The 26,055-nt window shown below is 38.8% G+C and overlaps 1 protein-coding gene across 1 annotated transcript; it reads right to left on the reverse strand.

Annotated features, from left to right (window-relative positions):
• Window positions 1-4,735: 4,735 nt before the first annotated feature.
• crkl (v-crk avian sarcoma virus CT10 oncogene homolog-like) lies at window positions 4,736-20,031 on the reverse strand. Its single transcript, XM_057819360.1, has 3 exons — window positions 18,850-20,031; window positions 16,367-16,841; window positions 4,736-5,911 (listed from the first exon to the last, which is right to left on the reverse strand). The coding sequence occupies exons 1-3, from the start codon at window positions 19,158-19,160 to the stop codon at window positions 5,777-5,779; spliced, it is 921 nt and encodes a 306-aa protein (XP_057675343.1). The 5' UTR covers window positions 19,161-20,031; the 3' UTR covers window positions 4,736-5,776.
• Window positions 20,032-26,055: the final 6,024 nt, after the last annotated feature.

A 26,055-nucleotide genomic window follows, 5' to 3' on the forward strand; every position in this document is an offset into this window, starting at 1 on the left:
ATAAATTTGCATTTAATTGTATAAAGTAAGTATTTGATACATCACAAAAATCTAACTTAAGATTTGGTACAGAAACCTTTGTTTGCTATTACAAATACCAAACGTTTCCTGTAGTCCTTGACAAGGTTTGCACACACTGCAGCAGGGATTTTGGCCCACTCCTCCATGCAGATCTTCTCCAGAGCCTTCAGGTTTCGGGGCTGCTGCTGGGCAACACGGACTTTCAGCTCCCTCCATAGATTTTCTATCGGGTTCAGATCTGGTGACTGGCTAGGCCACTCCAGGACCTTAAGATGCTTCTTACGGAGCCACTCTTTAGTTGCCTTGGCTGTGTGTTTTGGGTCGTTGTCATGCTGAAAGACCCAGCCACGACCCATCTTCAGGGCTCTCACTGAAGGAAGGAGATTGTCAGCCAAGATCTGGCGATACATAGCCCCATCCATCCTCCCCTCAATACGGTGCAGTCGTCCCGTACCCTTGGCAGAGATGCAGCCCCAAAAAATGATGTTTCCTCCTTAATGTTTCACGGTTGGGATGGTGTTCTTGGGGTTTACTCATCCTTCTTTTTCCTCCAAACACGACGAGCCGAGTTTAGACCAAAAAGTTCAATTTTGGTCTCGTCCGACCACATGACCTTCTCCCATTGCTCCTCTGGATCATCCAGATGGTCAGTGGCAAACTTCAGACGTGTCTGGACATGCACTGGCTTGAGCAGCGGGACCTTGCGTGCGCTGTAGGATTTTAATCCATGACGGCGTAAATGTGTTTCCGATGGTTTTCTTCGAGACTGTGGTTCCAGCTCTCTTCAGGTCATTGACCAGGTCCTGCCGTGTAGTTCTGGGCTGATCCCTCACCTTCCTCATGATCAGTGATGCCCCACGAGGTGAGATCTTGCATGGAGCCCCAGAACGAGGCAGATTGACCGTCAACTTGAACTTCTTCCATTTTCTAATACTCGCTCCAACAGTTGTTACCTTCTCACCAAGCTGCTTGCTTATTTTCCTGTAGCCCATCCCAGCCTTGTGCAGGTCTATTATTTTATCTCTGATGTCCTTACACAGCTCTTTGGTCTTGGCCATTGTGGAGAGGTTGGAGTTTGTTTGTTTGAGCATGTGAACAGGTCTTTTATACAGGTAACAAGTTCAAACAGGTGCAGTTACTTCCGGTAATGAGAGGAGAACAGGAGGGGTTCTTAAAAAAGAACTAAGAGCCGAAATATTTACTAGTTGGGAATGTATCAAATACTTATTTCTTGCAGTTAAATACAAATTTATTATTTAAAAATTATACAATGTGATTTTCTGGATTTTTGTATTAGATTCCGTCCCTCACAGTTGAAGAGAACTTATGATACAAATTACAGACCTCTACATGGCTTGCAAGTGGGAAAACCAGCAAAATCGGCAGTGTATCAAATACTTGTTCTCCCCACTGTATATACATATATATATATATATATATATTTTTTAAAGAACGAGATTAAAGTCGTAATATTGCTACGAGAAACAAAAGTCGCATTATTACTTAGGGGTAAGCATCTATTCACTTTCCATACATGTACCTTCGCTGAGAGCTACGAAGAAGCATTAGTATAAATTCTTCTATTGATTATAATCTGACATAGATGAAGCAAAAGGATTTCCTTATTAGTCAAACTAATTCGAAAACACAGGATGCTTTCAATATTGTTGATTTTAAAGGCGGCGGCAACTCGCTGCGTAAAGTACGGAACTGCTTATTCAGCTACATTCGTCTGACATTAGCCCCTAATACTCTGTCGTACGAATCACATAAAGGAAACTTCAATAAAAAAATGTCATTATATGGACTTACGATCTGCCAGCTTGTTGTCTCCTGTCCTCTTCTGGGTGACGGCGATTCAGGTGTTCATTCACAGCCGACATGCTGCTGTGGTATGCAAGCTTGGCATTGAAGGGACTGAACACAACAGAGTACCCTCCTTTGTTTCCTTGAAATAAGTCCATGGTTTGGTCACTCTGGTGCGCTTTTTTGGTTTTGTGCCGCTTTCCCCGCTTGTATTTCAAGCGTCCGCCATTCTCAACTTTCCACGCATATATATTTTTTAACCTTTTATTAACCGTCGACGGGATCGTGTGCTCGTTGACACATTTACGTCATCGATGACGTCGACGGAGTCAACTAGTCGGGACCACTCCAATATATATGGCGGAAAACACAGACATGGCTGAAAAAGCAGTTTCTGCTCTTGCACCCCTCTTTAAAATAAACTGCAGTATTTTGAGCCAAAAGAACTGTTGTGTTTGAGAGAACAATATGTCTATATGCTGCCATTGCAGTTTCATGGCGCATTAAGCCCCCGAACTATTTTTAATTTGTCTGTTTTACCCTGGAGACCCCCATTTACAGACACCGCAACAACCGCTATTGTTTCAACCCAGCCATAAAAAGAAGCTAAGTAATTATATTTATTATTTGAAATGTATCATTTTAAGCTTAGAATCATCAATTGATGTCTAACATTGTTTTTAAAAAATGATTTTATAAAAATATTCAATCACATATTTTAAACTTTTAAACAAATTACGTCACAATGAAAAAAATGGCGTCTAAAAAAAAGTCATGGATATTTACCTCATAACTATCGCTTAATTGTTTTTTTTTTTTTTTGTTACTGTCGCATTTTCTCTGATATGTCAAATGATAAATAATCGAAGCGTTTAAAAGGGTAAATATTTGAAAAGGAATATCTCGACCAATCCCTGATATCTGCGATTTCTGCATTGCGACCCTTGTTATATTAGTTTCACCCATAAAATCCCCAAAAAGTCCGGCTGTGGCCATTCACAGCTGTGTTTTGTCACTCTGATGCTCTCGAGTTACCGATTAGGGGTTTAAAATTTTTTTCTTTTTTAAAATGCCCTCTTGTTCAAAATTTTTCTTCCCCCATAGAGATTTTGGGCTTTCCAATGATGTATCACACATGCATATAGGGTAATTTTAAAACTTGGCCAAATTGGGGGTCTCCAAGCAGAACTGAATGTTTTCCGCCGTATATATATATATATTATATATATATATATATATATATATATACTGGACTGTCTCAGAAAATTAGAATACACAATATTCTAATTTTTTGAGACAGTCCTGTGTATATATACAGGACTGTCTCAGGAAATTAGAATACACAATATTCTAATTTCCTGAGACAGTCAGGATATTAGAATATTGTGTATTCTAATTTTCTGAGACAGTCCAGTATATATATATATATATATATATATATATATACACACACATATACACACACACAGTATAGGCGACAACAGTGTATGAGTGGTTAGCAGGCCTAATTCAAAGTTCCGAGGTCAAGGGTTCAATCTCGGTCTTATGCTTTCTTGTGTGGAGTATGAAAGTTCTCTCCGTGCATGCATGGGTTTCCCCTGGGTACTTCGGGTTCCTCCCGCATTCCGAAAACATGCATGGTAGGCTGCAAGGGCATACTCAGGATAGGCAGGAAAAAAAAAAAAAAACTCACGTAATTCACCCCCAAGGAAAATTCAGTCTTCAATGAACCCAATACGAATGATTTTAGAAGCTTCAGTAAGAACAAAACATGGAAAGAAAATGCAAACGCGTATGTTCTAATAAAATTCGATTTAATGATATACCTATCTAACTATGAAGGATGAGCAAATGGGTGTGGTGCTAATGGACTGTATAAATGCTGGTATCGATTGCACCACGCTTACATTTACTCAAACACAAAGTGCCCTGAGGAGAGGTCAGGCATGTTTGAATGAAAGTGGGTCACATGACTGCAACAACAACCAATCACTGAACAGAGCACCACATCGATTTGAAGGCGCATTACGAGCTCGATTCCTTTTGTAATCCTAAAGCACATCCATATACAATTAACAATATGTGATACAGGAATATTTCTTAAAAAAGTTGTTCTAAATAATATTTCCTCATCTGTTTTTGATCAGTTAAATTAGTATAACCCAGATATTACAACAGCAATGTTACAACAGTGCTGGTGTTAAATTTGACACTCCGTCTTAAACGCACTATTTAACTGCTGTAGACACATTCTTGTTGGTTCGAGGTTGAAGAAAACAGCAAACGTGCGTGACACTGCCCTTGAAAAGTTTGCCATCTGGGTCAGCTGACTCTCTTATTAGCACTTCATTAAAATTCATTAATTGCTTCCTTTCTCCTGGGCACAGCCATGGGGAAAAAAAACCTTACATTTTATCGAGTTGCTCCAGATATACTCAAAAGAACGCACAAAAGCTTCAAGTAGTAGATGTAAATTTATTTACTTGTTCTGTACATAAAGGGTCAATACCAGCACAGGTGTTAACCATGGGAAATATTAACACGTGTCAATGGTATAAGAAAATAAAAGGCACAATTCTTAATCCTTAAGTAAAAGACAGGCTTTCCTAGGAGTCGGGAGACAGTAATACTGTTAATGCCATTACAAAACAACTCACAAGCACGAGAAGTTCACCTCAAGGAGGGTCATTGACAATTGGGGTGTATTGCTTAATTAGTAGCTTGGATCAAATGTGCAGACCAGGACACTGGAAAAGAACACCAAAGAAGAAATGAACGACCTTAAGCAGCAAGTGGCCACACGTGTCTCCGTGGCCAGAGGTTTCCCTTTTGTTGAACAGCATCCCTCAGTCAGTCACAGCAACTCATCCGACCAAATAAAAATATTTGAACAAAACACAAATGTTGAAAATGTGGCAGGTCTTTTTTTTTTTTTTTTTACAGCAGATATGTCAGGTGTAGGATGTTTCTAGTTTTCACAACTGACATGAGGCAGCTTGCATATAGAGATCAACGGCTGTGCAGGCCCAACATTGAAAGAAAAAGCTAGTTAAAATCCCAACTACACTAGAAGAAATGTCATTTAAAAAAACACATTGAATGCAACAAAAGATGCATTTATCTTTCAGGAAAATAAAGGCATTTATGGGCTCTTATTGGCTTACAGCGACATGAGAGGGTTGTCACCTGCCCCTTCATGTCTTACATGCCACAGTGGAGGGCTAGAGAACCATTTCCCTCAATGTCAATATCAGTTTTCCAGTCCTCTTAAGGCCATTTTAATTTCATGTCAAGTCAAAATATGGGACATGGTGGCAAAGTTTATAAGAATTGGAAGGTGGACGGTCTGCTATTTTAGATTTCCCACTGTTTTAGCAGTATGTGCAGTCACAAAGCTTGTCTAGACATCTGATCTCAGAAACATGCAAAGACATCGCCGCTGACAGGTGTCCATAGTCCTCTGCAAATTTCACAAATTGCTGACCAAATGGCACAAATAAAAAATGGCATGAATAGTGTAGATTGCAATTAGCATAGATACAACTCCACGTGTGTGCTTAAGACAGACTCGATTTCTTGGAGAAAACACTAAATTGCCTCACTGCCCCCTCCGCACTTTGTACAAATAATCACAACATACGCACACTCAAACATGTCATGTGGTAAATATACATTAAAGATGGTGAAATGAAATGGAACCCGGTGTATCAACACTGCTTGTCATGGGAGTCTGCTTTTAGTTTGGATGTATCCAGGGATGTAAACAGTCAAAGCCTTGCAGCAGTTGGCAACAGCAGTGGCGAATAGGGAGGAAGAGTAGCAAGTGGGATGGGGATTTGGGGGTCTTGTCATGGTACATCACCAGCAGGAAAAGCACATGGTGACACTGGCGGTAGGCCGGGGCGGACTCGCGTTCAGCACGGTACAGGCAAGGAGGTCTATTTTTAGGTCAGTCACTCTCATCTGGATTTTGGGGGTCTAAGATTTTCACGTGAGTGAATGGGAAGAGACCCCTTCGTCCGTTAACCTCCCCCTCCCACTGACCACTGATGTTCATCCGTGTCACTTTGACTAGGTCGCCCACCTGAGAAGAGAAGTACAGGATTCCAAGTTAAAGTACCGGTAACAGTCCTTTTTGTGGTGCCATGCATTTTAAGGGTGTGGTTTTTCAGGCTTACCACTAAGCCAGTCGTGATATGCGATAAGTCAATTTATCGCACGGTAAAAAAAAAAAAAGAGCGGTAATTTTCCCAATTTTTCCATCAACACACCGTGGAATTAAAGTTCAGATACACAAAAGGAAACACTTCTGTATTAAACATTGTAAAACGTTAGAATTGCTACATTGAGGCTAATAGAAAAAGACAAATATACTAACCACTTTAGTCTGCTATAAAATATGACAGTCTTCTCCACAAGACAAAATTGTGGTTAAAAGGTGACACATCAAACATGAAAACTTGCTGGTTTAAAGAATTTGCAAGCGATGTGAAAAAAAGTAAAAAAAAAATCTATTACTGATACAACATGAATGATGACAGAGAAGTGCATTTTGTTTTTCTTTTTACTGAGTGTAAAGTTTACGGTTAGTGGCTTAGCAAACATACTTCCGGTGAACATTTCAAAATAAAAGCATGTTATGTTCAGATTTCTGGAGGCAATCGCATATACTTCAGATTCTACACTGAGAATAAATTTAAAATGAGACCCATTATGAAAAATCTGATTGGCAATGATAATATGATGTGATAAATGATTATTTAATTTGGCTTCAAATTTGTTGCATGAGCACTTTGCAGGACAAGATACAGCCATTTTGGATCAAATTAACACTTTTAATGGGCTCTAATTGGCAGACAACAAAAATGACAGTGGGTTTCTCACCTATTTCATAATCTGCACCTAACTAGCTTTAAAATGACTCATTATGCATTGTGTGTGTTTTTTTTTTTTTTTAATATTTATAAATGTTAAGATAGCTTGTGTTTTATTTAAGAATAAACATTTATTGCATTTCTGTAGGTGATTTATTGGGATGTATTGTCACTATATTCGAGGTTGAATCGGTTAAAAAAAAAAAAAAAAACGGGCAATAATATCGCATATCGCAATAATTTGAGACAAGATATCGCCTACTAAAATTTGTTATCGCGACAGGCCTACGATGGCGTGAGTTTGCGTTTGTTGCGTGCACAAGGCACACATGTGTGTTGATGGCATATGACACTCCAGTTCCTTTCACAGATGTTTATTAGTCAACAACACACCGTAGAATTTAAGTTTAGACATACAATGTAAGGAAGCACATGTATGTTAAACATTGTAAAATATTAGCATTGCTATATTGAGGCCAATGGGGAAAAAAGTCAATCTACTAACCACTTTAGCCTACTATAAAACATTGGCAGTATTCGACAAAACGCAAAATTGCGGTTAAAAGGTGACACTTTCAACATGAGAAATCACTGGTTAACAGCATTTGCAAACAAAAAAAAGAAAAAAAATCTATTACTGATACCACATGCATGACGAAAAGAGAAGTGCACTTTTTTACGGTGTGTGTAAAACTTACGTTTAGCGGCTGAGCAAATGTGAACATTTTAAAATAATGGCACCTCATGTTCAACATGTAAATAACGATTTCTGGAATTAATCTGACATAATTCAGATTCTACACTAAGAATAGCTTTAAAATAACACCCATTATGAAAAATCTGATTGGCAATGAGTAATTCGGCTTCAAATTTGAAAACGTGCACTGTGTCATTTTGATCAAATAAACACTTTTGATGGGCTCTAATTGGCAGAGAAAAATAGCATTTTACTTACAATTTTTATTTTCTGCACTTAGCTTTCAAATGGCTCGTTATTCACTGTGTGTGGAGGGGTTTTTTTTATTTTTATTTTTAATATTTGTTAATTTTAATATAGTTTGTTCTAGGGCTGTCCCAAACGACTAATTTTCTCCCGATTAGTCAGCCGACGATTTTTACGATTAGTCGACTAATCAAATTTTTTTTTTTTTTTTTTTACTAATTTAGCAATTTTTGTTGACGCTTATCAATTCACAAAAAACATATTGGAACACTCAAATCATTTATTAAAGTACAAATAAACACGTAAATAACAATAATAAATCACAAATAAACAATGGGTCCAAATGCTGATAGAACTAACTAGTGTAGCATCCCGATTGAAAAGATGGTCTCTTAAACTGATGGTTTACAATTTTTATTCCATTCTTGATGTAAACACACTGTAAGAGCTACGGTGCACACAAATAAAGCAACACAATTAGAAATTAACAAAAACTTTTCACCTTTTTCCTTTTAAACCTTATTTATATATCAATGAATTGCCTTTACCTTATTACCTTATCATTGACAATCTCTCCCTTGAGTGCAATCACTGTATATACTGTATATATTTATGACCTTTTAACCCTATATAATTTTTATATACCATAAAATAAACCCATAACATGAAATAAACCTTTCAATTAGCATTAAGAACAATACTAATAGCACTTATAGGCCCATTGTCAATGAAACATTATTATTTAGTAAGGCGACAGCACCCTCTGGTGTACAAAAAATAGAGAATAAAAAAAAAAAAAAAAAAATTACAAACTGCGTGAAGGCGCTTGAGGTGTTTATTCACGGCCGACGTGCAGCCAAGCTTGGCACTGAAGAGACAGGACAGAAGAGTGTACTCTCCTTAGTTTCTTTGAAATAAGTCAATGTTTTGGACACTCTGGTGCGCTTTTTTTGGCTTTGTGCCGCTTTCCCCGCTTGCAAACAGAGCATCCGACATTCTAACTTTCCACGCATATATTTTTTTAACCCCTCATTAACCGCCGACGGGATGTTGTGCTCGTCGACGGATTTACGTCATCGATGACGCCGACTATGTCGACTAGTCGGGACAGCTCTAGTTTGTTCATAGACTTCAAAATTATATAGACGGAACACATTCCTCAGACACTGCGCTTTCAAACCCACGTGGGGGCGCACTCGCACTTGTTTACGCGAAGAAGAGCGCTCACACGCCAGAGGAAGACGGACAGCTACACAGCATCTCTGAGCGAGTGGGCGAGAGAGAGATGCACGGCTTCGAACCTACGTTCATTGTTTATGCTTGTAAAATATCTCTACAGAGCCAACGCCTGTGTGGATCATCTTTTCTGTTGTTGTTGTTGTTGAGTTTTCCACCCGTGATCGGACACTTAGAGCCAGTTGTGCGAGTGTTTGAAAGATGTGCTAATGCTAGCGAACGCATGCTATCTGTTTGTTTCATTGCTGTAATAGCAGCTAATTATCATTTATTTACGTTGATGCGAACCTGTTTGGTATCGTGTACGAAATTGATTCAGCAAATTTTACGGACGTCCAGCATCGTCATTTGGGAGTTTAGCTCGCTGTATAGCCAGGACCGAGCCGTAGCGTCCTGGTGAGGACAGTATTTTCGCATTTCTTTGTTCATGCACTGTACACTTATTCAGCTTTTTGTTCTCTATTGTATTGTTATATTAAATTGCCTTTCAAGATGACATATCTGTTGTATGTGTTGTCTTTTATCAAGTAAATTTCCCCCCAAAAAGCGACTTATGTTTTTTTTTTCTCTTCCTTGGGCATTTTATGGCTGGTGCGACTTACACTCAGCTGCGAATTGTAGTCCGAAAAATACGGTATCACTTTTTTTTTTTTTTTTTTCACGTTTAACACAACGTTAAAACTTGATTGGAATTGTAAAATGTGTGTATGTGGGAAAGGTGCAATCAACTAATGTGCTGAAGCAACTAACTACTAGTAGAGAAGTTAGTTTTCGAGCCCTATGCCAAAAGTCCACTTTACTGACAAGACTACAGCAAAATTTGTTAGAGGAAAAAAAACACTTTCCCCCCCACCATTCCATGACCTAATGCTACTATGAAACAAACATTCTAGATTCAAATCAAAAGGTCAAGTTCAAACCAATTAAAACATGACTTATTACATACATTATGAGAACAGAAGCCGGTTGACCCGATGACTGAGTATTTGGCGGGCTCCTGCTTAGATGGGTTCGTGACATGAACACAACACATTCTGGCCGCACCATATGGTCTTTATCAGGATTAGAGTGAACGAAAAGCCACACAGAAGCAAATGTGAAGGCACGTTATTTGTATTTCTGGCCTAAATGGGATTTCAAGGATATTAGGTACTTTCAGTAACAATTCCTAACAGCAGAAGAAAGCAGAATCCAAAAGGTTTATAGGAATGTGATTGACAACAAGAATGTCTTTCAATCTTTTGATTTCATGCATTGTACAAATGTAAAGCAAAATTAATAGTGTGCGTGCGATATGGCAATGAGCAAAAAATATTGACGTATTTATCGTTACGACAACAATTCTGATAATGGACAGCTTGACAATTAACAGGGCGACCTTTACAGAGTCTTGTATGTACGTCAAAATCTTTTCAGCATTAAGCCAGTCTTCCCAATTCAAATGGACTGGACGTCTACTAGTGACAGATTTTAATTTAAAGCAGAAGGATGAAAAGAGCCACATGATTGGATAATCATCATCAATGGCATAGAAAGAGTTAAAAAGAAAAGGTTGTGATTAATTTGAAACACTTTGTTTCAAAAATAAGTCAAGTGTGACTTATTTTGTGATTAGCCATTTTATCTCTTACTTCTAGTAATGGATGAGGTCTCTGAAGTAGAGTACAAGACAGCACCCCCAGCAACACTTTACTGAGGGCACCTTCACATTAGACGAAGAGGACCAGGGTCGGGTTGGAGTGCTACCTCGCAACAACACTTGCAAATGACTTGTTGAAAAGATTCGGAAACAGAAATTATATTAACACAATAGTAGAAATACATTTTGTTTAGCATCCGAAAAATCAAATGCAGTCAAATAAAACAAATGAAACCATAATGTAAACATAATTTTAGATATTAGTTTGAGTTGAGCGGAACGAATTGTGCAAACGCCAATATTTAAAAAATTCAGACTGTTTTCTGATCATGGGCATCCTAATATTTTGAAATCCGATCAATAAAAATTATACCGGTATAAAATGTTTTGTCAGTTACACACACAAAAAAGCCATGAGATACAAAGTACGGACCAAAGTTGAACCCTGCCTGTATCGGCCCACCTGTGTTGGTTGGGAATGAAAAAGCTCTTCAAATTAACAACATCAGCCACCTGCTTATTGAGAGCCACTTTTTTGCCTTCCCACATAGCACACGCATCAAGCATGTGATTGTTTTATTGCAGCTGAAGGCAATTAAGCAGCAGAAGCACATGCACAGAAGCGCACCCGAGAGTATCAGGAACAAAAGTGCTCAGTAAGATTGTAGTTAAGAAAATGAATGACCGCAGGAAAAAAGTGTAAACTGTGAGAAAAACAATGCCCAAACAGCCATTTGTAAAATGGAAAGAATAAAAACAAGCATGTTAAGAAGACCGTAACGAAGGTATCGAGTGTATCCACTTTGTATTTGGGGGCTGACAGCGTAAATGGGGGGAGATGAAGAGAGAGAGTGAGCGAGCGAGTTCAAGAAAGATTATTCAAGAGAAAAGTTTTTCACTTTGGTTCAAGGATGAAAACAGCAGTTACGTATGTTAGGCGTTTAACAAAGTAACATGTAGAACAAGTTTCAAATTAATGACTAGGACCCGGCTGTCTACTTGCCAACTCCTAACCTGTAGGCAACAATAAGTCTGCAATTAATTATGTATTTAATCAGCCGCGGGACAAAAAAATAGACCTATTATATCAGCCGAGCCGATTATCGGCACCGATATTTGGAAATTTGACGCGTATCTGTCTTTTTTTTATTTGAGCGGCCGATATGTAAAAATTATAACTGGGTTATTTCGGCTCAGATGCAGCCACACCTCTCTCTCCTGCCTGCTGTCTCCTGCACTAGTATTCACCCCATCCTCTGATTGGTTAAATGGTAAATGGAGTTACACTTGTACAGTGATCCTTCACTACTTTGCGCTTCCAACTTTGCGCCCCCACTCCATCACGGATATTTTTTTTTTTTCAATTAAAAAAGTAAATAAATACAGATGAGCTCTCCCAATCTGATCACGTAGTCTTCTCTCTCTCTCCTGCTGCTGCTTTTCTTGGTCTGGCAGTGCACTAGAGTTTCTTATTAAAGTTAACGATGATTAAGACATTAAGGTTTGATCTTGCCAGCGACGCTTGGAAGCCGAAACTTCAACGCGCCGCATACGTCAATCATCATTTCGCTTGTTAAACAATTGTTGTGGCAACTCTGTGAGCAGCTTGAGCGGATTTGAGTGGACTCAGCAATGAAGCATTTTATAAAGACAAGCATATTTCTACTTTACTCTTGTTTAAAAATAATTCGGTGAGACAGTAACATGTTTAAAACGGATAATTATTACATTTCAAGTGCTTAAAAACCATTTATTAAATTATATATATACATAAGCCTGTCGCAATACGGAATAATTCCATTTATCGCACAGTCAATGAAAATGAAGGCGGTAATTTTCCCGCTGTGATTTATCGCCTCGCGTGCGTGCGTGTGTGCGCGTGCAGCAGATGTGCGGCGGACGTGCTGTTAGAAGTTCGGCTTCCTTGTTACCAACAGCGCAATATGATCTAATGAGGATTCAATCTGTTTTATTGACTTCTGGGTATGGTATAACACCATTTACCATTCATTTTACAAATTTGAACCTAGCCTCAGGCTACGTTCATACTACAGGTCTTAATGCATGAATCAAAGTCGCATAGAAGTGGACCATTTCAAATCCGATCTGGGTCACTTTTTTTCCAAAGTGTGGCTGGCGGTCTGAAATTTCAAGTCTCCCCAATCGGAATTCATGCAGCAATGACATCAGCAAAGCCGAAGCGGCACGCAGGACGGGAGTGATGTTGTTGTTATTTATTGTCATCATCATTGGTATCATTGACAGTTACAAGATAGCATTGTGATAAGATTAATTAACCCGAAAAAAAGACAAGGGCTGACGGGAGAAGCCTGGGCTTATTAAATCCCGTCCCCACCCGATGTAGCTGTGCATTAACTTCTAGCTTGAACTCTGCTTTTATGCACGAAGCGGGCTTGAACACGGTCATTAAAAAAAAAAAAAAAAAAAAAAATGACGAAAAGGATAAGCCTGACAAATTTCAATTTAAATTCTTTGCGCCGAATGAGCAATATTTCAGTACTGCTTACATGGCCGAGACGGGGCAAATTGACACACCCACGTCATGTCACGCACACAAGTCAAGGCTTATGTGCGTGCGTATATGCGTTCGATCAGTCCATATAAACTTTGTATACAGGACTAAACGGGGATTATTAATGTCTGTTATTTGTGTACTCTTTTTGGAAATCAAAATATGATCACCCTGGAATGACATACAGCTAGCATGTGTCATTTGTTTTGATGCTTCTGCGCATGCGGTCACTTTGCTGAGCGCATCTCGGACTGCGAATTAGTGCGTATGCGTGATACTTGAACGGGCTCCATTGACAAAGGCAGTCTGAACGGGCACGCCAAAAAACCAGACATGACAAAAAATCGGATTGTGCATTAAGACCTGCAGTATGAACCTAGCCTTAGTGAAGCCAAATTTTTGTTACTGCTACTTAATCTATTTTTCTCTGTTGTTGTTGAAGTGCAATTGTTTGTGTCACTACAACTTTATACCTCTGTGCCTAAATGCTTAAGTTATTGAAGTGTAATTTTATCTTTCCTTGAAAAAGACATTTTATTTATTCTGTGTTTCTGTGCAGTATTGATATTGTTGTCTTTTACTTAAAGGAGGCATTGTCTATTGTTTTTAGTTGGGATTTCTTAAAAAGTATTATTGAATTTAAGAGTAAACGTTTATTGCGTTTAAATGGGTTTACTTATTACTTAGTATTATTAATATATACTGTATTCTTACTGTGTTATTGTAAATTGGTTAAAAAAAAATTGGGGGGAGGGCTCAATAATATCGCATATTGCAATAATTTATGAGAGAATTTATCGCCCACTAAAATTTGTTATCGCGACAGGCCTCTATATACAGTGGGGAGAACAAGTATTTTTTATTTGTATCAAATACTTGTTCTCCCCACTGTATACAGTTTTTTTTTATTATAAGTTGGGTAAAAAAGTGAAAAAACATGTCTTTGAGTATCTCTTTCCAATGCTAAATCTGAACGAATCCATTTGCGGTTTTTCACTTATTGCGTTGGGTTCTGGTCCCCATTAACCACGAAAAACAAGGGAGCACTGTATTGCACCTTTCCACCCTTTTTAAGGCCCTCAAAGCGCTTTACACTATATTCTCTTCTACCAACTGGTGACGCAGCACCAGGAGCAACATGGGATTATCATGGGGCTTTCTTTTCTGTGGAAAAAATTCTGAGCCATTTATTTAACCATTTATTCAACTTCATAACAGATGCTTCTGAGTAGGTAATTCAGGCACTTCTGGAGCTATTATTATCTAATTGTGTCATTAAATAAACATATTTTAAGCATTTCAATGCAGTTCAGTGTTTGTATTATTAATTTTTAAGCCAATTTTTACACTTTAACTGCAAATGAATATTGGCTCCAAAAAGAGATTATCGGATCGGCTCCTCTAACTATTAATAATCAGAATCGGTATCGGTCCTGAAAAACCCATTTCGGTTGATCTCTACAAATAATATCATAAATAGGATCAATGCGTATACGTCCCTAGAATATACCTACCAAATTTTATTCTGATCCATCCACAAATATGGAAGATTTTTGTCATTGTCCTGCCCATGAACAAGACACCCTAACATTTGTGACCATTGGTCACAAACATGACCCACCACAACCCACTATCGTCAGGTGAAACGGGTTTCGTAGGAATTACAGTAAGTGCTGTTTTCTGATTCAATGTTTGTATTAGGTGCAAAACAAATTATGACTCAAAGACTGATAAAAATTTGATTATTTGGAGCCTAGCAAGAAGTGCAGGGTTAACAATACTTCTCAGAAAGCGAAAAGCTCAAGTACTTTAATAGATTTGTTTTCACATTTAAAAATTCTCAATAATGGGTAAAAATAAGACAGGACACAGGAACAGAGTAATATTAAAGCATCTGCTCAGTTGAATGCTCTCTTCTATCTGACAATTCAATACCCTGGTAGCAGTTAACTCTTACAGCTCGTTGTCATTTCTGGTTAAGAGCTATTAAAAAAAAAATTTCAACATTCCACCATCCTTATGTTGGTTTTCTTTGGGCTACTGCTGAAATGAGACATATCGTAGGCACCAGTGACTGGAGTTAAGCACCTATGCATGCGATATGAGCACATTATGCATTACATAACATGTTTGAACATGTAAGAAGCAGTGGAAGAAATTCTGATAGTTAGACATTCTCTCCTATGACACACAACAGCGCTCATGACTAGGAATGAAACTATTTCTTCTGAATCATCAATGTTCCATAGTGTGTTGCATTATAGGAAATTGATTTTGTTTGCCTTTTTTTCTTGTATATTTTTTAGTGCATTTTCCAACAGTACTAAAAGTGTTTTTTTTTTTGTTTGTTTTTTATAAAAGGTGTGATGAGACTTTTGGAACTTTTCATTTGGATCTGGTCGTCGCACAATAAACAAAACTAATACCACAGGTTGTTTTAGGAGACTTACTGGTGGATTATCTGGCCAACATTTAAGGGAAAACTTAAGAGTTTAAGGGTTTAACTACTTTTGTGACCACTTTTCCTAGAACTTTTATTGCATAACAGATGAGATTGATGTGCTTGTTGTAGTTGAGATATTGAGGTCAATATAATCTGTGATTTACTCATGACGTTTTTTTTCAAATAAAGACACAATGTTATGTAGTGTCAAAATTATTGCCGAGCGATCTGTCAAAAATAATGATCAAGTCCATTTTTTCATATTATTGTCCGATCTCGATTACGCTACTCAAAAAAAATGTAGCATTGATGCACACTTATTCTTGTGTAATTTTGGGGTGCTGAAGTCAAATCTGACCTTATAAGTGACTAAAAAGTAAATGGTATTGTGTTCAAATATGTGAAAAATTGGTATAAAATAATACTAACATAAGAATATAAAAATACTGACCGCGAAAAAAACTTAAGGATACCGAAAAAAATTGATGGAGGATTTCAGATTAACGGACCAAATATTGTACATAATCGATATATATAAAAAAAAAAAAAACATGCAAAAGAAAATGAAAAAAGAATGTGTCATCACAACTTCTTTAAAAAGTGATTTTTATCTTGTATTGCATTTAATATTGAAAACTTGCAAAACTTAACTTTTAATCTTTTAGGATACGAGATATTATACCAGTACATAAAACATACATAACATCCATAAAATGTTGAATGATTGGTTTTTGTCATGCAGATTTCTGCCAGGTTTGACCGAGAGTACGTTTACGGATTATCACCGAAATCCAAGTCAATTTTTTTTTAAGCTCGTAATCATACAATCGCTCAGCCCTAGTCAATATACATAATCTGTATTATCAGTTACCTCTAAAGCCAGAGCAGTCTTGTCATAGGCGCAGGGCACTCGTTTCTGGATGGCCTTGGCCATGACCGGTCCGTTCTGCAAGGATGGCAGCGGCGTGTTGACAGCTCCGGGAGTGCCCGGAGGCAGCGGCGACGGGGTCTGCGGCTGGGCGTAGGCATGGACAAGGGTATGTGATGGCTCCGGGATGCCGTAGCTGTTGGAGTTACGGGATCCGAGGGTCGGTTGGCACGGGTGTGGTGAGGGTCGTACCAATTTCTCCACATAAGGAACAGGGATCATGCCGACGCGACCTTCTTTGCTCTTGGCGCTCCACCACTGCTCTTCCGGCTTCTCAAGGATGATGAGAATCTCTCCCTTTTTAAAGGGAAGGTCCTCAGCGTCACTACCAGTGAAGTCATACAGAGTCCGAACATACTCCAGGTTCTCATCTTGGCCGCCCAAAGGCTGGATCGGTCCACTCACTGTGCTTGGGTACCTTGGAGATTATGAGACAAAAGGGCAAAGATGTAGTTTGAAATGTAGATGACATACTATATATACTGTAACATCACTTAACTTCTATTAAGATATTTTCCTTTGCAAGAAAATGGCTTCAAGACCACAAGCTAGTTTTATATGCACTGTTCTACACTGAACTGTTACCTATCCCCATGTTGCCTTCTTTTTAATTAGTGCTGCAACGATTAATCGATTAACGCCGTGTAATTCGATTGGGGGAAAAAAGCTTCGAATCAAATTTTGCTGCTTAGAGTATTCATAGTTGTCATAGTTTTGAAAATGTTTGCATTTTGTTTTATAGATTTGGGCGAATACACTGCCCTCTAGTCTGCCTTGTTTCACATGGCTGAATCCAGCTGCTCCCTGTTAAGACCAACATAAGCTAAGTTTTTGTTTGAGCTAATGTTTTTTTTAATGCATTCGTAATTTAGTTTAAATGTATATTTAGCCGTTTTTTGTGGGAATATGTGTTTGAACTATTAAGAGCATTGTAAAAAAAACAATGGCATTTTATAGCATTTAAACTAGCAGACTTTTGCTATGTAAGTTAGCCAATTGTTCTTTTGTTGTACTTATATCCTCATTTATTCATGTTTTTTATACCGTTTAAAGCTCAGGTAATATACTTTAATTTTTTATGTTCCTTATCCGATTACTCAATTATTCGAACTAAGTAGTACATCGATTAACCGACTACTAAAATAATTGATAGCTGCATTCCTAAATGTTTGAAAAACTTGTTAAGAGCATTGTAAAAAAAAGTTAGCATTTTATAGCATTTAAGCTAGCGGACTTTTGCTATGCAACTTAGCCAATTGTTCTTTTGTTGTACTTATATCCTCATTTATTCATGTTTTTTTATACCGTTTAAAGCTCAGGTAATATACTTTAATTTTTTATGTTCCTTATCCGATTACTCGATTATTCAAACTAGTTCATCGATTAACCGACTACTAAAATAATCGATAGCTGCAACCCTAAATGTTTGACCGACTTGTTAAGAGCATTGTAAAAAAAAGTTAGCATTTTATAGCATTTAAGCTAGCGGACTTTTGCTATGCAACTTAGCTAATTGTTCTTTTGTTGTACTTAGCTCCTCTTTAGTCATTTTTTTTATACCGTTTGAGGGTAAGATCAGCTATCTTATTTTTAAATGAAAGTGCAACTCTGCATCATTTGAATAATCACTCTGGGATTTTATTTTGTATTCGCATTTAATGCCGTTTTGACAGTGCAATCTTTGCAAGCCTTTGTTTTACATCTCCGAAAATTTACTCTGCATTGATTACTCGATTATTAGAACTGGTTGATAGATTATTCGATGACTAAAATAATCGATAGCTGCAGCCTTATTTTTAATCAAATTAGTTTTGCTGACAGAACAATATAACCTATTCAGAACTACTTGGATCATATTTTTACACTCATGTTTATTGTGACATATTGTGCATCTTGAGGATTTTAAGGCAATATTACCCAGCATCATTATAGAATAACTGTTCTTTATTGCTGACCTCGATTATTTTTTTTTTTAAATTGGAATTATAAACGAATAGAACACCAAAACAGTAGGTATTCATCAAAAAACAGTATTTCAATGTGAGGTTTGTGTCTTGGTTGCTAGCTTTTATATATAGCTAGCTCCATAACTCATTGTCTTAAATAGCCATCCAATCCATTTTGACTGGGAGATGTTTTCAGCGAATGATGCTGTCAATAGCAACCAATGAGCTAATAACATTATTTGTACATACTCAGATTGACTAGTATAAGGAATCCTCATGTTGCAGTTCCATTATTTTGGGACCACATGCGTAGTTGTAATGAAGCCATGTGCACAATTTCCAGAAAAGGCTTGATCCTTCATGACATAACAGTCTGCAGTCTGACTGAAAGTAGGTTACTTCTGATAAAAATAGCTAACCTAGATAATGGCGATCTGCAGGCAATCTTACATGGCATGATGTACTTTGTGTCACCCCTACCTGGGAGCTGGCTCTATCAGCGTGGTCGTGTCCAGGTAGTGGATTTTGTAGAACTCCAAGAGTGCGGCCAGGTGCTCAAACTCTTGGTCCCCGATCTTAAACCTCTTGCTGGGCAAAGAGTTGATGATATAGTGAGACACTTTGGAGTTCTCTGAAACCGACAGAACGTAATCCCCGGGGCATGTGGACGAGTCTCGGACTAGGAACATGCCATGTCTCTGTCCTTGTAACCTATTCTGTGCCTCTTGGCGGGACACGGGTCCAAAATACCAGGCCGAACGATCGGATGAGTCAAAGCGAGCAGTGGACATTTCTGTTTAAAAATAAGTTAAAAGTCAGTCTACAGGTGAGAAACTAGGCTCCGTATATAGGCGGCCAATATCACTGCAAATGAGAGGTTGCAGGGTAGTTCGTACGTCCCGCCACCTTGAAAGTTGTCGAGATTGAGAGACCCCCCCGGTAAAATACCTGACAGGCTTATTACAAACAGGCCGGTTTGCGTCAACTTAGAACCATACTGTTTCCTGTGGTAAACGAGCTCGGTCGTGCCAGGAAGACAAAAAAAAAAAAAAATACCCGCTAAAGCGACAATGATCAATGAAGCTTCCCCTTTTCCTTCCTCCTTCCGAGAAAACGCCGAAGATTCTCGTCTGGTAATTTATCTCCTCCGGTCAGTGTGGGTTCTGAGAAGACGAGAAGTGGGTGAAGTGGCCTCAGTTGCTCTTCTGATTATTCCACATGTCGGTTCAACGTCGCCGGTGGGAAAATGACTTAGCACAAGCTCCTCGCTCTTAAGCTAAGGCACACGCGTCGCTGAAAGGCCTACTCGAAGCCCCTGTCTCGAGTCGGAGCGGACTTTGTAGGCGGCGGAGGAGAAAAATGGCGGCCCGCCACACGTCTTCTTCACAGTAGAGAGGATTTCACAACAGCGGCTCGGCTCGTGCGCGTGCATGTCAGGCACGTGACACCGGAGCGGTGGCACGCGCGTCGCTAATAGTCCTACGAGTCGTATTTCCGTGGTACTTGGGTCTTCTTCCCGCCAGTCGCCCCTGTACAGAGCCGCCGAGGAGTGCGAGGACGACACTAAAAAATGGCGACGAGAGGGCAGGTCCCGCTCTCGAAGTGTACGTCAGTGACGCCCAGAGGGGGAGGTGGTAGGAGTGGGAGAAGGGGAAGAGAGGGAGGAGGGAAAGTAGACAGAGGGTAGGCGGGTGGATGAGTTGGACGGCCCCTCGCCCCCGGTGTGAGTTGTCAATCATGTTGCCATGACACAGCACTGACGTTAAAACTCGCTTCTTAAAACTTTTTACACCTCAAAAATACTTGCCTCTACAGGGACCAACATCATGACGAACATTCAAATTTAGTTATGGTGAGAAACACAGACAAGGCTGAAAAAGCATGCTCTTGCACCCATAGGCGGATCTACTATTCAGGCGAAGTAGGCGATCACCTTAGGCACCCAACCAGTATGGGGGCCCCCAACCAGCTGTCCTTTCCCCAACGAGCAAGGGCTTGGACCACCAGAGCCAGCAGCACCCCCAACTATTCGTCATGTATAATTATGTCAGCATACCAAACAAACAAATAACAAAACAAAAAAGAAAGCCATTTGAATGCTGCATTTATATTATCTCTCACACACACGCACTACAATGGACTGTTCCACGACGACGGAATGAGTATCAGTAGTTCAGCTTTAGCGCCATTTAGCTTTGCTTAGCTCCGTTTAGCATCGCTTAGCTCCGCTTAGCTGTTCGTTAGCTGCACTTAGGTCTCCCACGTTTTTCACGCCACTAAGCTCGCTATTTTTACTGCATACTTGCTACTTTGCACGTCGGCTATCATTTATTTCGAACACATGAGCGAACGTGCTCTCCATGAGAGCCAAAGTGCAGTGAGCGAGGAAGAAGTTGAGAACAGGCCGCAAATGCCTCTTTTAACTTTCTTCTTCACACCGAACATAAAATACACAACAGCACACCCTGTGGCGAACCAATGCAGTACAGTTCCAATCAGTCATGCAATAACACTCAACAGCTGGTTAACAGCATTTGCTAACGAAAAAAATAATAAATCTATTAGTGACACCACAAGCAATGACGAAAAATGTTTTTTGTACGGAGTGTAAAGCTTTCAGTTAGTGGTGTAGCGAACGTACCTCCGGTGAACATTTCAAAATAAAAGTACGACATGTTCGTCATATAAATAATGATTTTTGGAGTTAATCCCACATACCTCAGAATTAATATTGTAATATGTAGAGTAAATACTACAGAATACAGATTCTACACTAAGAATAGCTTTCAAATGACACTCTTTATGACAAATATGATTGGCAATGAATAATTATTATAATTATTATACTACTATTTTATATAGTAGTATACTATAATAATAATGCTGGATAGATAATGCAAAGTCAGTGTTCTGAATCTGTTTACTTTCCATTCTTTTGCACTTGTAAATGCTATCAGCATTTAACCTCATTGTTTATTTGTGATTAATTATTGTTATTTACATGATTATTTATACTTTAATAAAAAATTTAAGTGTTCCAAAATGGTTTTGTGAATTAATAAGCATCAACAAAAATTTCATTGCTGAATTAGTAAAAAAATAAGAAAATTATTAGATTAGCGGACTAATCATAAAACTAGTCGGCTGACTAATCAGGAGAAAATTTGTCGTTTAGGACAGCCCTAGTGTACCAGAACTTATTTCCTTCACACTCTTCTCACCTTTTTAACCCATGAAGAGGGCCCCTGGATATGTTCGCCTTAGGCCCCAAAATTGCCAAGTCCGCCACTGCTTGCGCCCCTCTTTAAAATAAACTGCTGTATTTTAAAGTGCGTACGACAGGATAAAAAAAAAAGTCATAAATAGTATTATGTAAATTAGAATCATATTTTGAGACTATTCGACTATAAACAACAATTTGGCAAAGAGCAGATGACAAGAAATTAGTCTTTTAATCCATCTGTTTAGCCACGCCTACGATTATATGGCTCTAGCACAGTGTTTTTCAACATTTTCTGAGTCAGGGCACGTTTTTACATTGGAAAAAAGATCTCACGGCACACCACAAACCAAAAATGTTCCAAAATTACTTTCTGTACAGCACGGGTGTCCCAAACTTTTTGCAAAGGGGGCCAGATTTGGTGTGGTAAAAATGTGGGGGGCCGACCTTGGCTGACGTCCTTTACGTAGAAAAATATTATCAAGCAAATTTTAGCAAGCCCTTCTTTGCTTTATTATTTTTTTAATTAATAATTTCAATAATCTCGCAACTAGCCTTTGTGGCGTTCTTTTGAAATGGTAAATGGAGAGTACTTATATAGCGCTTTATCTACATTGTTACAATGCCCATTACCCGTTCGTTACCCATTCACACACACATTCACACACCAATGGTGCTGCTGCCATGCAAGGCGCTGCCAACCTTTTGGGGGCAAGTTAGGGTTCAGTGCCTTGCCCAAAGGCACTTCGACAGTGGGCAATCATAGCCAGGAATTGAACTGCTGACCCTTCGGTCCCAGGACAATTCAAGCTACCAACTGCGCCACGGCCGCCCTTGACTCTCGGGCTCTTGCGAAATAGTGCTGCTGTGAAATTAAACTAGCTTCAAGTTGCTTCAATTTCTAGCTGCGTATCTTCCCTGTAATGTTGTCATACATGTCAGCCTGTCTTGTTTAGTAATATTGCCTTACATTGAACTCTTTAAAAACAGCGACTGTCTCTTTGCAAATGAGGCAGACACAGTTTTTGCGTATTTTAGTGAAGAAATAGTCCAATTTCCACCTATCCTTGAAGCGTTGGCTGCCGCAGTCAACTTTCTTTTTTTTTTTTGTTGATTGTCGCCATTTTAGAAAATTGGGAGTGAAGGGTCACGTGGGGTAATGTTGCTTGGAGTGCTGCTGCCTTTTAGTGGGTAAATGAGGAGCAGCATTTAGTGTGTAAGCTACTTCATATGCTGGTAGCAGTAATGCTGACCAATTTATTAAGTCTGTGTGCGGGCCAGACGTTATTGATTTTATGACAGAGGCTGGGGGCCAGATGAAATTTGACCACGGGCCGCATTTGGCCCCCGGGCTGGACTTTGGACATGTTTGCTGTACAGTATATTTAATTATAAAATAATTTCTCAATATGAATACTTACTCTGTGTGAAACGAGCCTGTTTAGATGAACACAAAGCCAATATCCTGGCAGGAATCATCGTCAACAGCTCTCAGTCTCCTCTGTTCTTATTTTATTTTAATTTTTTTATAGGAGTTAGACTTAGCTCAGAATTATCAGACAAGGGTACTTTAGCAATGTCTTTAACCCCATCAGGGCCGAGCATCTCGCTGACAATCGCTTTGCTTGCAGGTAGTATTACGGTCCCTGCCACAGAGTGGGACTTTTTTGATTTAGCAACACAAGGTAACTGGCTTTGAGGGCTTTCTCATATACCTTTGTAGTTTTTCACAAAAAAATGCTTGTTTCTCTGTTTTCACCAAGGCGAACAAAATAGTCCATTGACTTGTTTAGAAGCGACGGGTGTTTCGTTTGAAGATGACGTTTATAATAGCTGCTCGTGCCGCGTTCAAGAACTGCTCGGATATCTAGCCATCAGCCGTCTTGCTGTCCTCGACAATTTGTTGGAATGAAACACAGGGGGAGGATTGACGGTCGTCACATATAGATAAAATAGATAAAATAGAAAGGACACTTTCGTGTATATTGATTCTTGACGAGTCTTGACAGGGTGGCGTGGCTCTGTAGTAGAGTAGTTGTCCCCCAACCCAAAGGTTGTGGGTTCGATTATCTGCCCTGATGAACTCGTCTAAGTGTCCTTGAGCAAGATACTGAACCCCACATTGCTCCTGGTGCTGCGCCACCAGTAGGTGGATTGCGAGATAGTACAAAGCGCTTTGAGGGCCTTGAAAGGTGGGAACGCGATATACAAGTATAACACCCTAACCAAATGATGTACAGTAGACGTGCTGTGGTCCACATTGTCGCGGACAGCAAGGTTGCTGAAGGCTAGAAATTCTAGCAGTTATTGAACGCGACGCGAGCAATACTTCGCTCATCTGCACACGACTGCAACTTTCTTAACAGTAGAAAACACAAACAGAAGGACACTTCTCTTTAAGCAGCTTTCTTCTCAAGTTTTGAAGGTTAGCAAGTTTGCACAGTTTAATGTTATGCTAACTCTGCTGCAGGTCGGACTTTCAGTAGCAAAGTTAGTGGTGTGTTTTCCACTTCCACAACATCGGCGTCTTTTGAAATTACATAAAATGGCTGCTGCTGGTCTAAACAAAAAAACCTTCTAATATCCATCCCCTTTGAAGGGGGCGGAGGAGGCGCGATGTCATCGTCTTGTAATTCTGTCGGGGCTGTGTGAGTGTGAGCATTCGTGTGTTGGTGGTGGGTTAAGTCATCAGCCAATGAAATGTGTGTTTGTGGGTGGGGGGTGGGGGGGGAGTGGACCGGCACATTCAGCAAGTGAAAAGGGGTAAATGTTTGAACATAATGAAAATGATTCACTTAGTAATGGTAGGGTCAACCATATCCTTACAACATATGGGAAGACAATCTAAATTACCTATATAAGTGAACTCGTTATGTAGTCCATATAAGGTTGCTTAAAAGTTGGTGGGGACAATTTGAGCATCTTGAAAAGTTGGTAGTGTTATGTCCCTACTGTCCCTATGCAAACCTACGCCCGTGGTTTTACCACTCTAAAAAGCAGAGCTGGATGGTAACGCGTTACATGTGCTCCTTTACATCTACATGAGTAACTTTTAGAGAAAAATGTACTTCTAAGAGTAGTTTTACTTAGCCATATTTTTTACTTTTACTCGAGTAGATTTGTGAAAAAAATCGCTACGCTTACTCCGCTACCATGGGCTGCACAAGAGTCGTTACATTTTTCCTCTTTATTCTACATATTAAATTTATTTTTTGCCAATGACGCCAAGAGTAGCTCTACCAATTCCGTTCAATGGTCAAGCCAGGCTGTTAATTTACGTGGCGTCTTTAAAGCACCATAAAAAATGAAGTATTTGATATAGACTGCCGCCCTCAACATGACTCGAAAGCCCGGATTTTAACCTCTCTCCCAGTTTTTATTTGGCACCGAGTGACCACGGAAAACTGGAGATATGATATTTTTAATTTCATGATTGGATCTATGAAGAAACTATTCAAACTATGAACTATTTTCTCCACGAGAGGGCTCTCATGCTCTTTGGATGAATAATGCTTCATTTTTATCATTACCTTTCTCTCGCTGGAAAACAATGTGGTTTTTTTTTTTTTTTTCTTTTTCAAAATTTTTTGTTGTATTTATTTGTTTTAACGTGGTTATGTAATTTGTTATTGTACAGTATCATTATAACAGTTCATATAGACAGCTGTGCTGATAAAAAATACCATTGTTAAAAAAAAATCTAACAAAAATGTAAGCAGTTACTCACAATGTTACTCATTACTTTAGTATTCTTTTCACCCAGTACTTTTTTTTTACTTGTACTTGAGTACATTTTTTAGATGATTACTTATACCTTTACTAATGTAATATTATTTTGAAGTAGCACTCTTACTTGAGTAAAATCTTTGGCTACTCTACCCGCCTTTGCTAAAAAAGTGAGTGATAACTATGTGGGGAAAAAATGCTGTTGTATAAAGTTTGGCCACCCCTGACAATTTCCATTATTTTTTAATATAAATCTTTTGGTGTCTGGATCAGTAACTTAATTTTGATTTATTAAAAATCTAACATTTTAGAATTGAAACTATTTTTTTTTTTTTTTTTTAATCAAACTAACAGAAGATGTGCACTATGCATTAAAACAAAAACACATGCAAAGATTGTGGCATCCATGTCATTTTGTTGATTTGAATACTTGTAACCTATTAGCACTGGTTAATTGGAAACCAAAATTGTTGTGTGTGCTTATTGATTAAGCCTTGAACCTCATATAAAGATGCATGCAATCATGAGGAAATGTATTCAAGGTGGCCGATTGCAAGTTGCGTTTCGCTTTGAATCTCCACCAAAGAGTGGCAACATGGGGGCCTCAAACCAGCTCTTAAATTACCTGAATCAACATCATGGTTAAAGCGAAGGTTATAAAAAGCTCTGACATTTTAGTTGTCAGTTTCTACTGTAAGGAATATAATGAGAAATGAAACACAATTCATATTAAGGCCAAA

The sequence above is a fragment of the Corythoichthys intestinalis genome, chromosome 17 (assembly GCF_030265065.1).
Source record: "Corythoichthys intestinalis isolate RoL2023-P3 chromosome 17, ASM3026506v1, whole genome shotgun sequence".
Lineage (NCBI taxonomy): Eukaryota > Metazoa > Chordata > Actinopteri > Syngnathiformes > Syngnathidae > Corythoichthys > Corythoichthys intestinalis.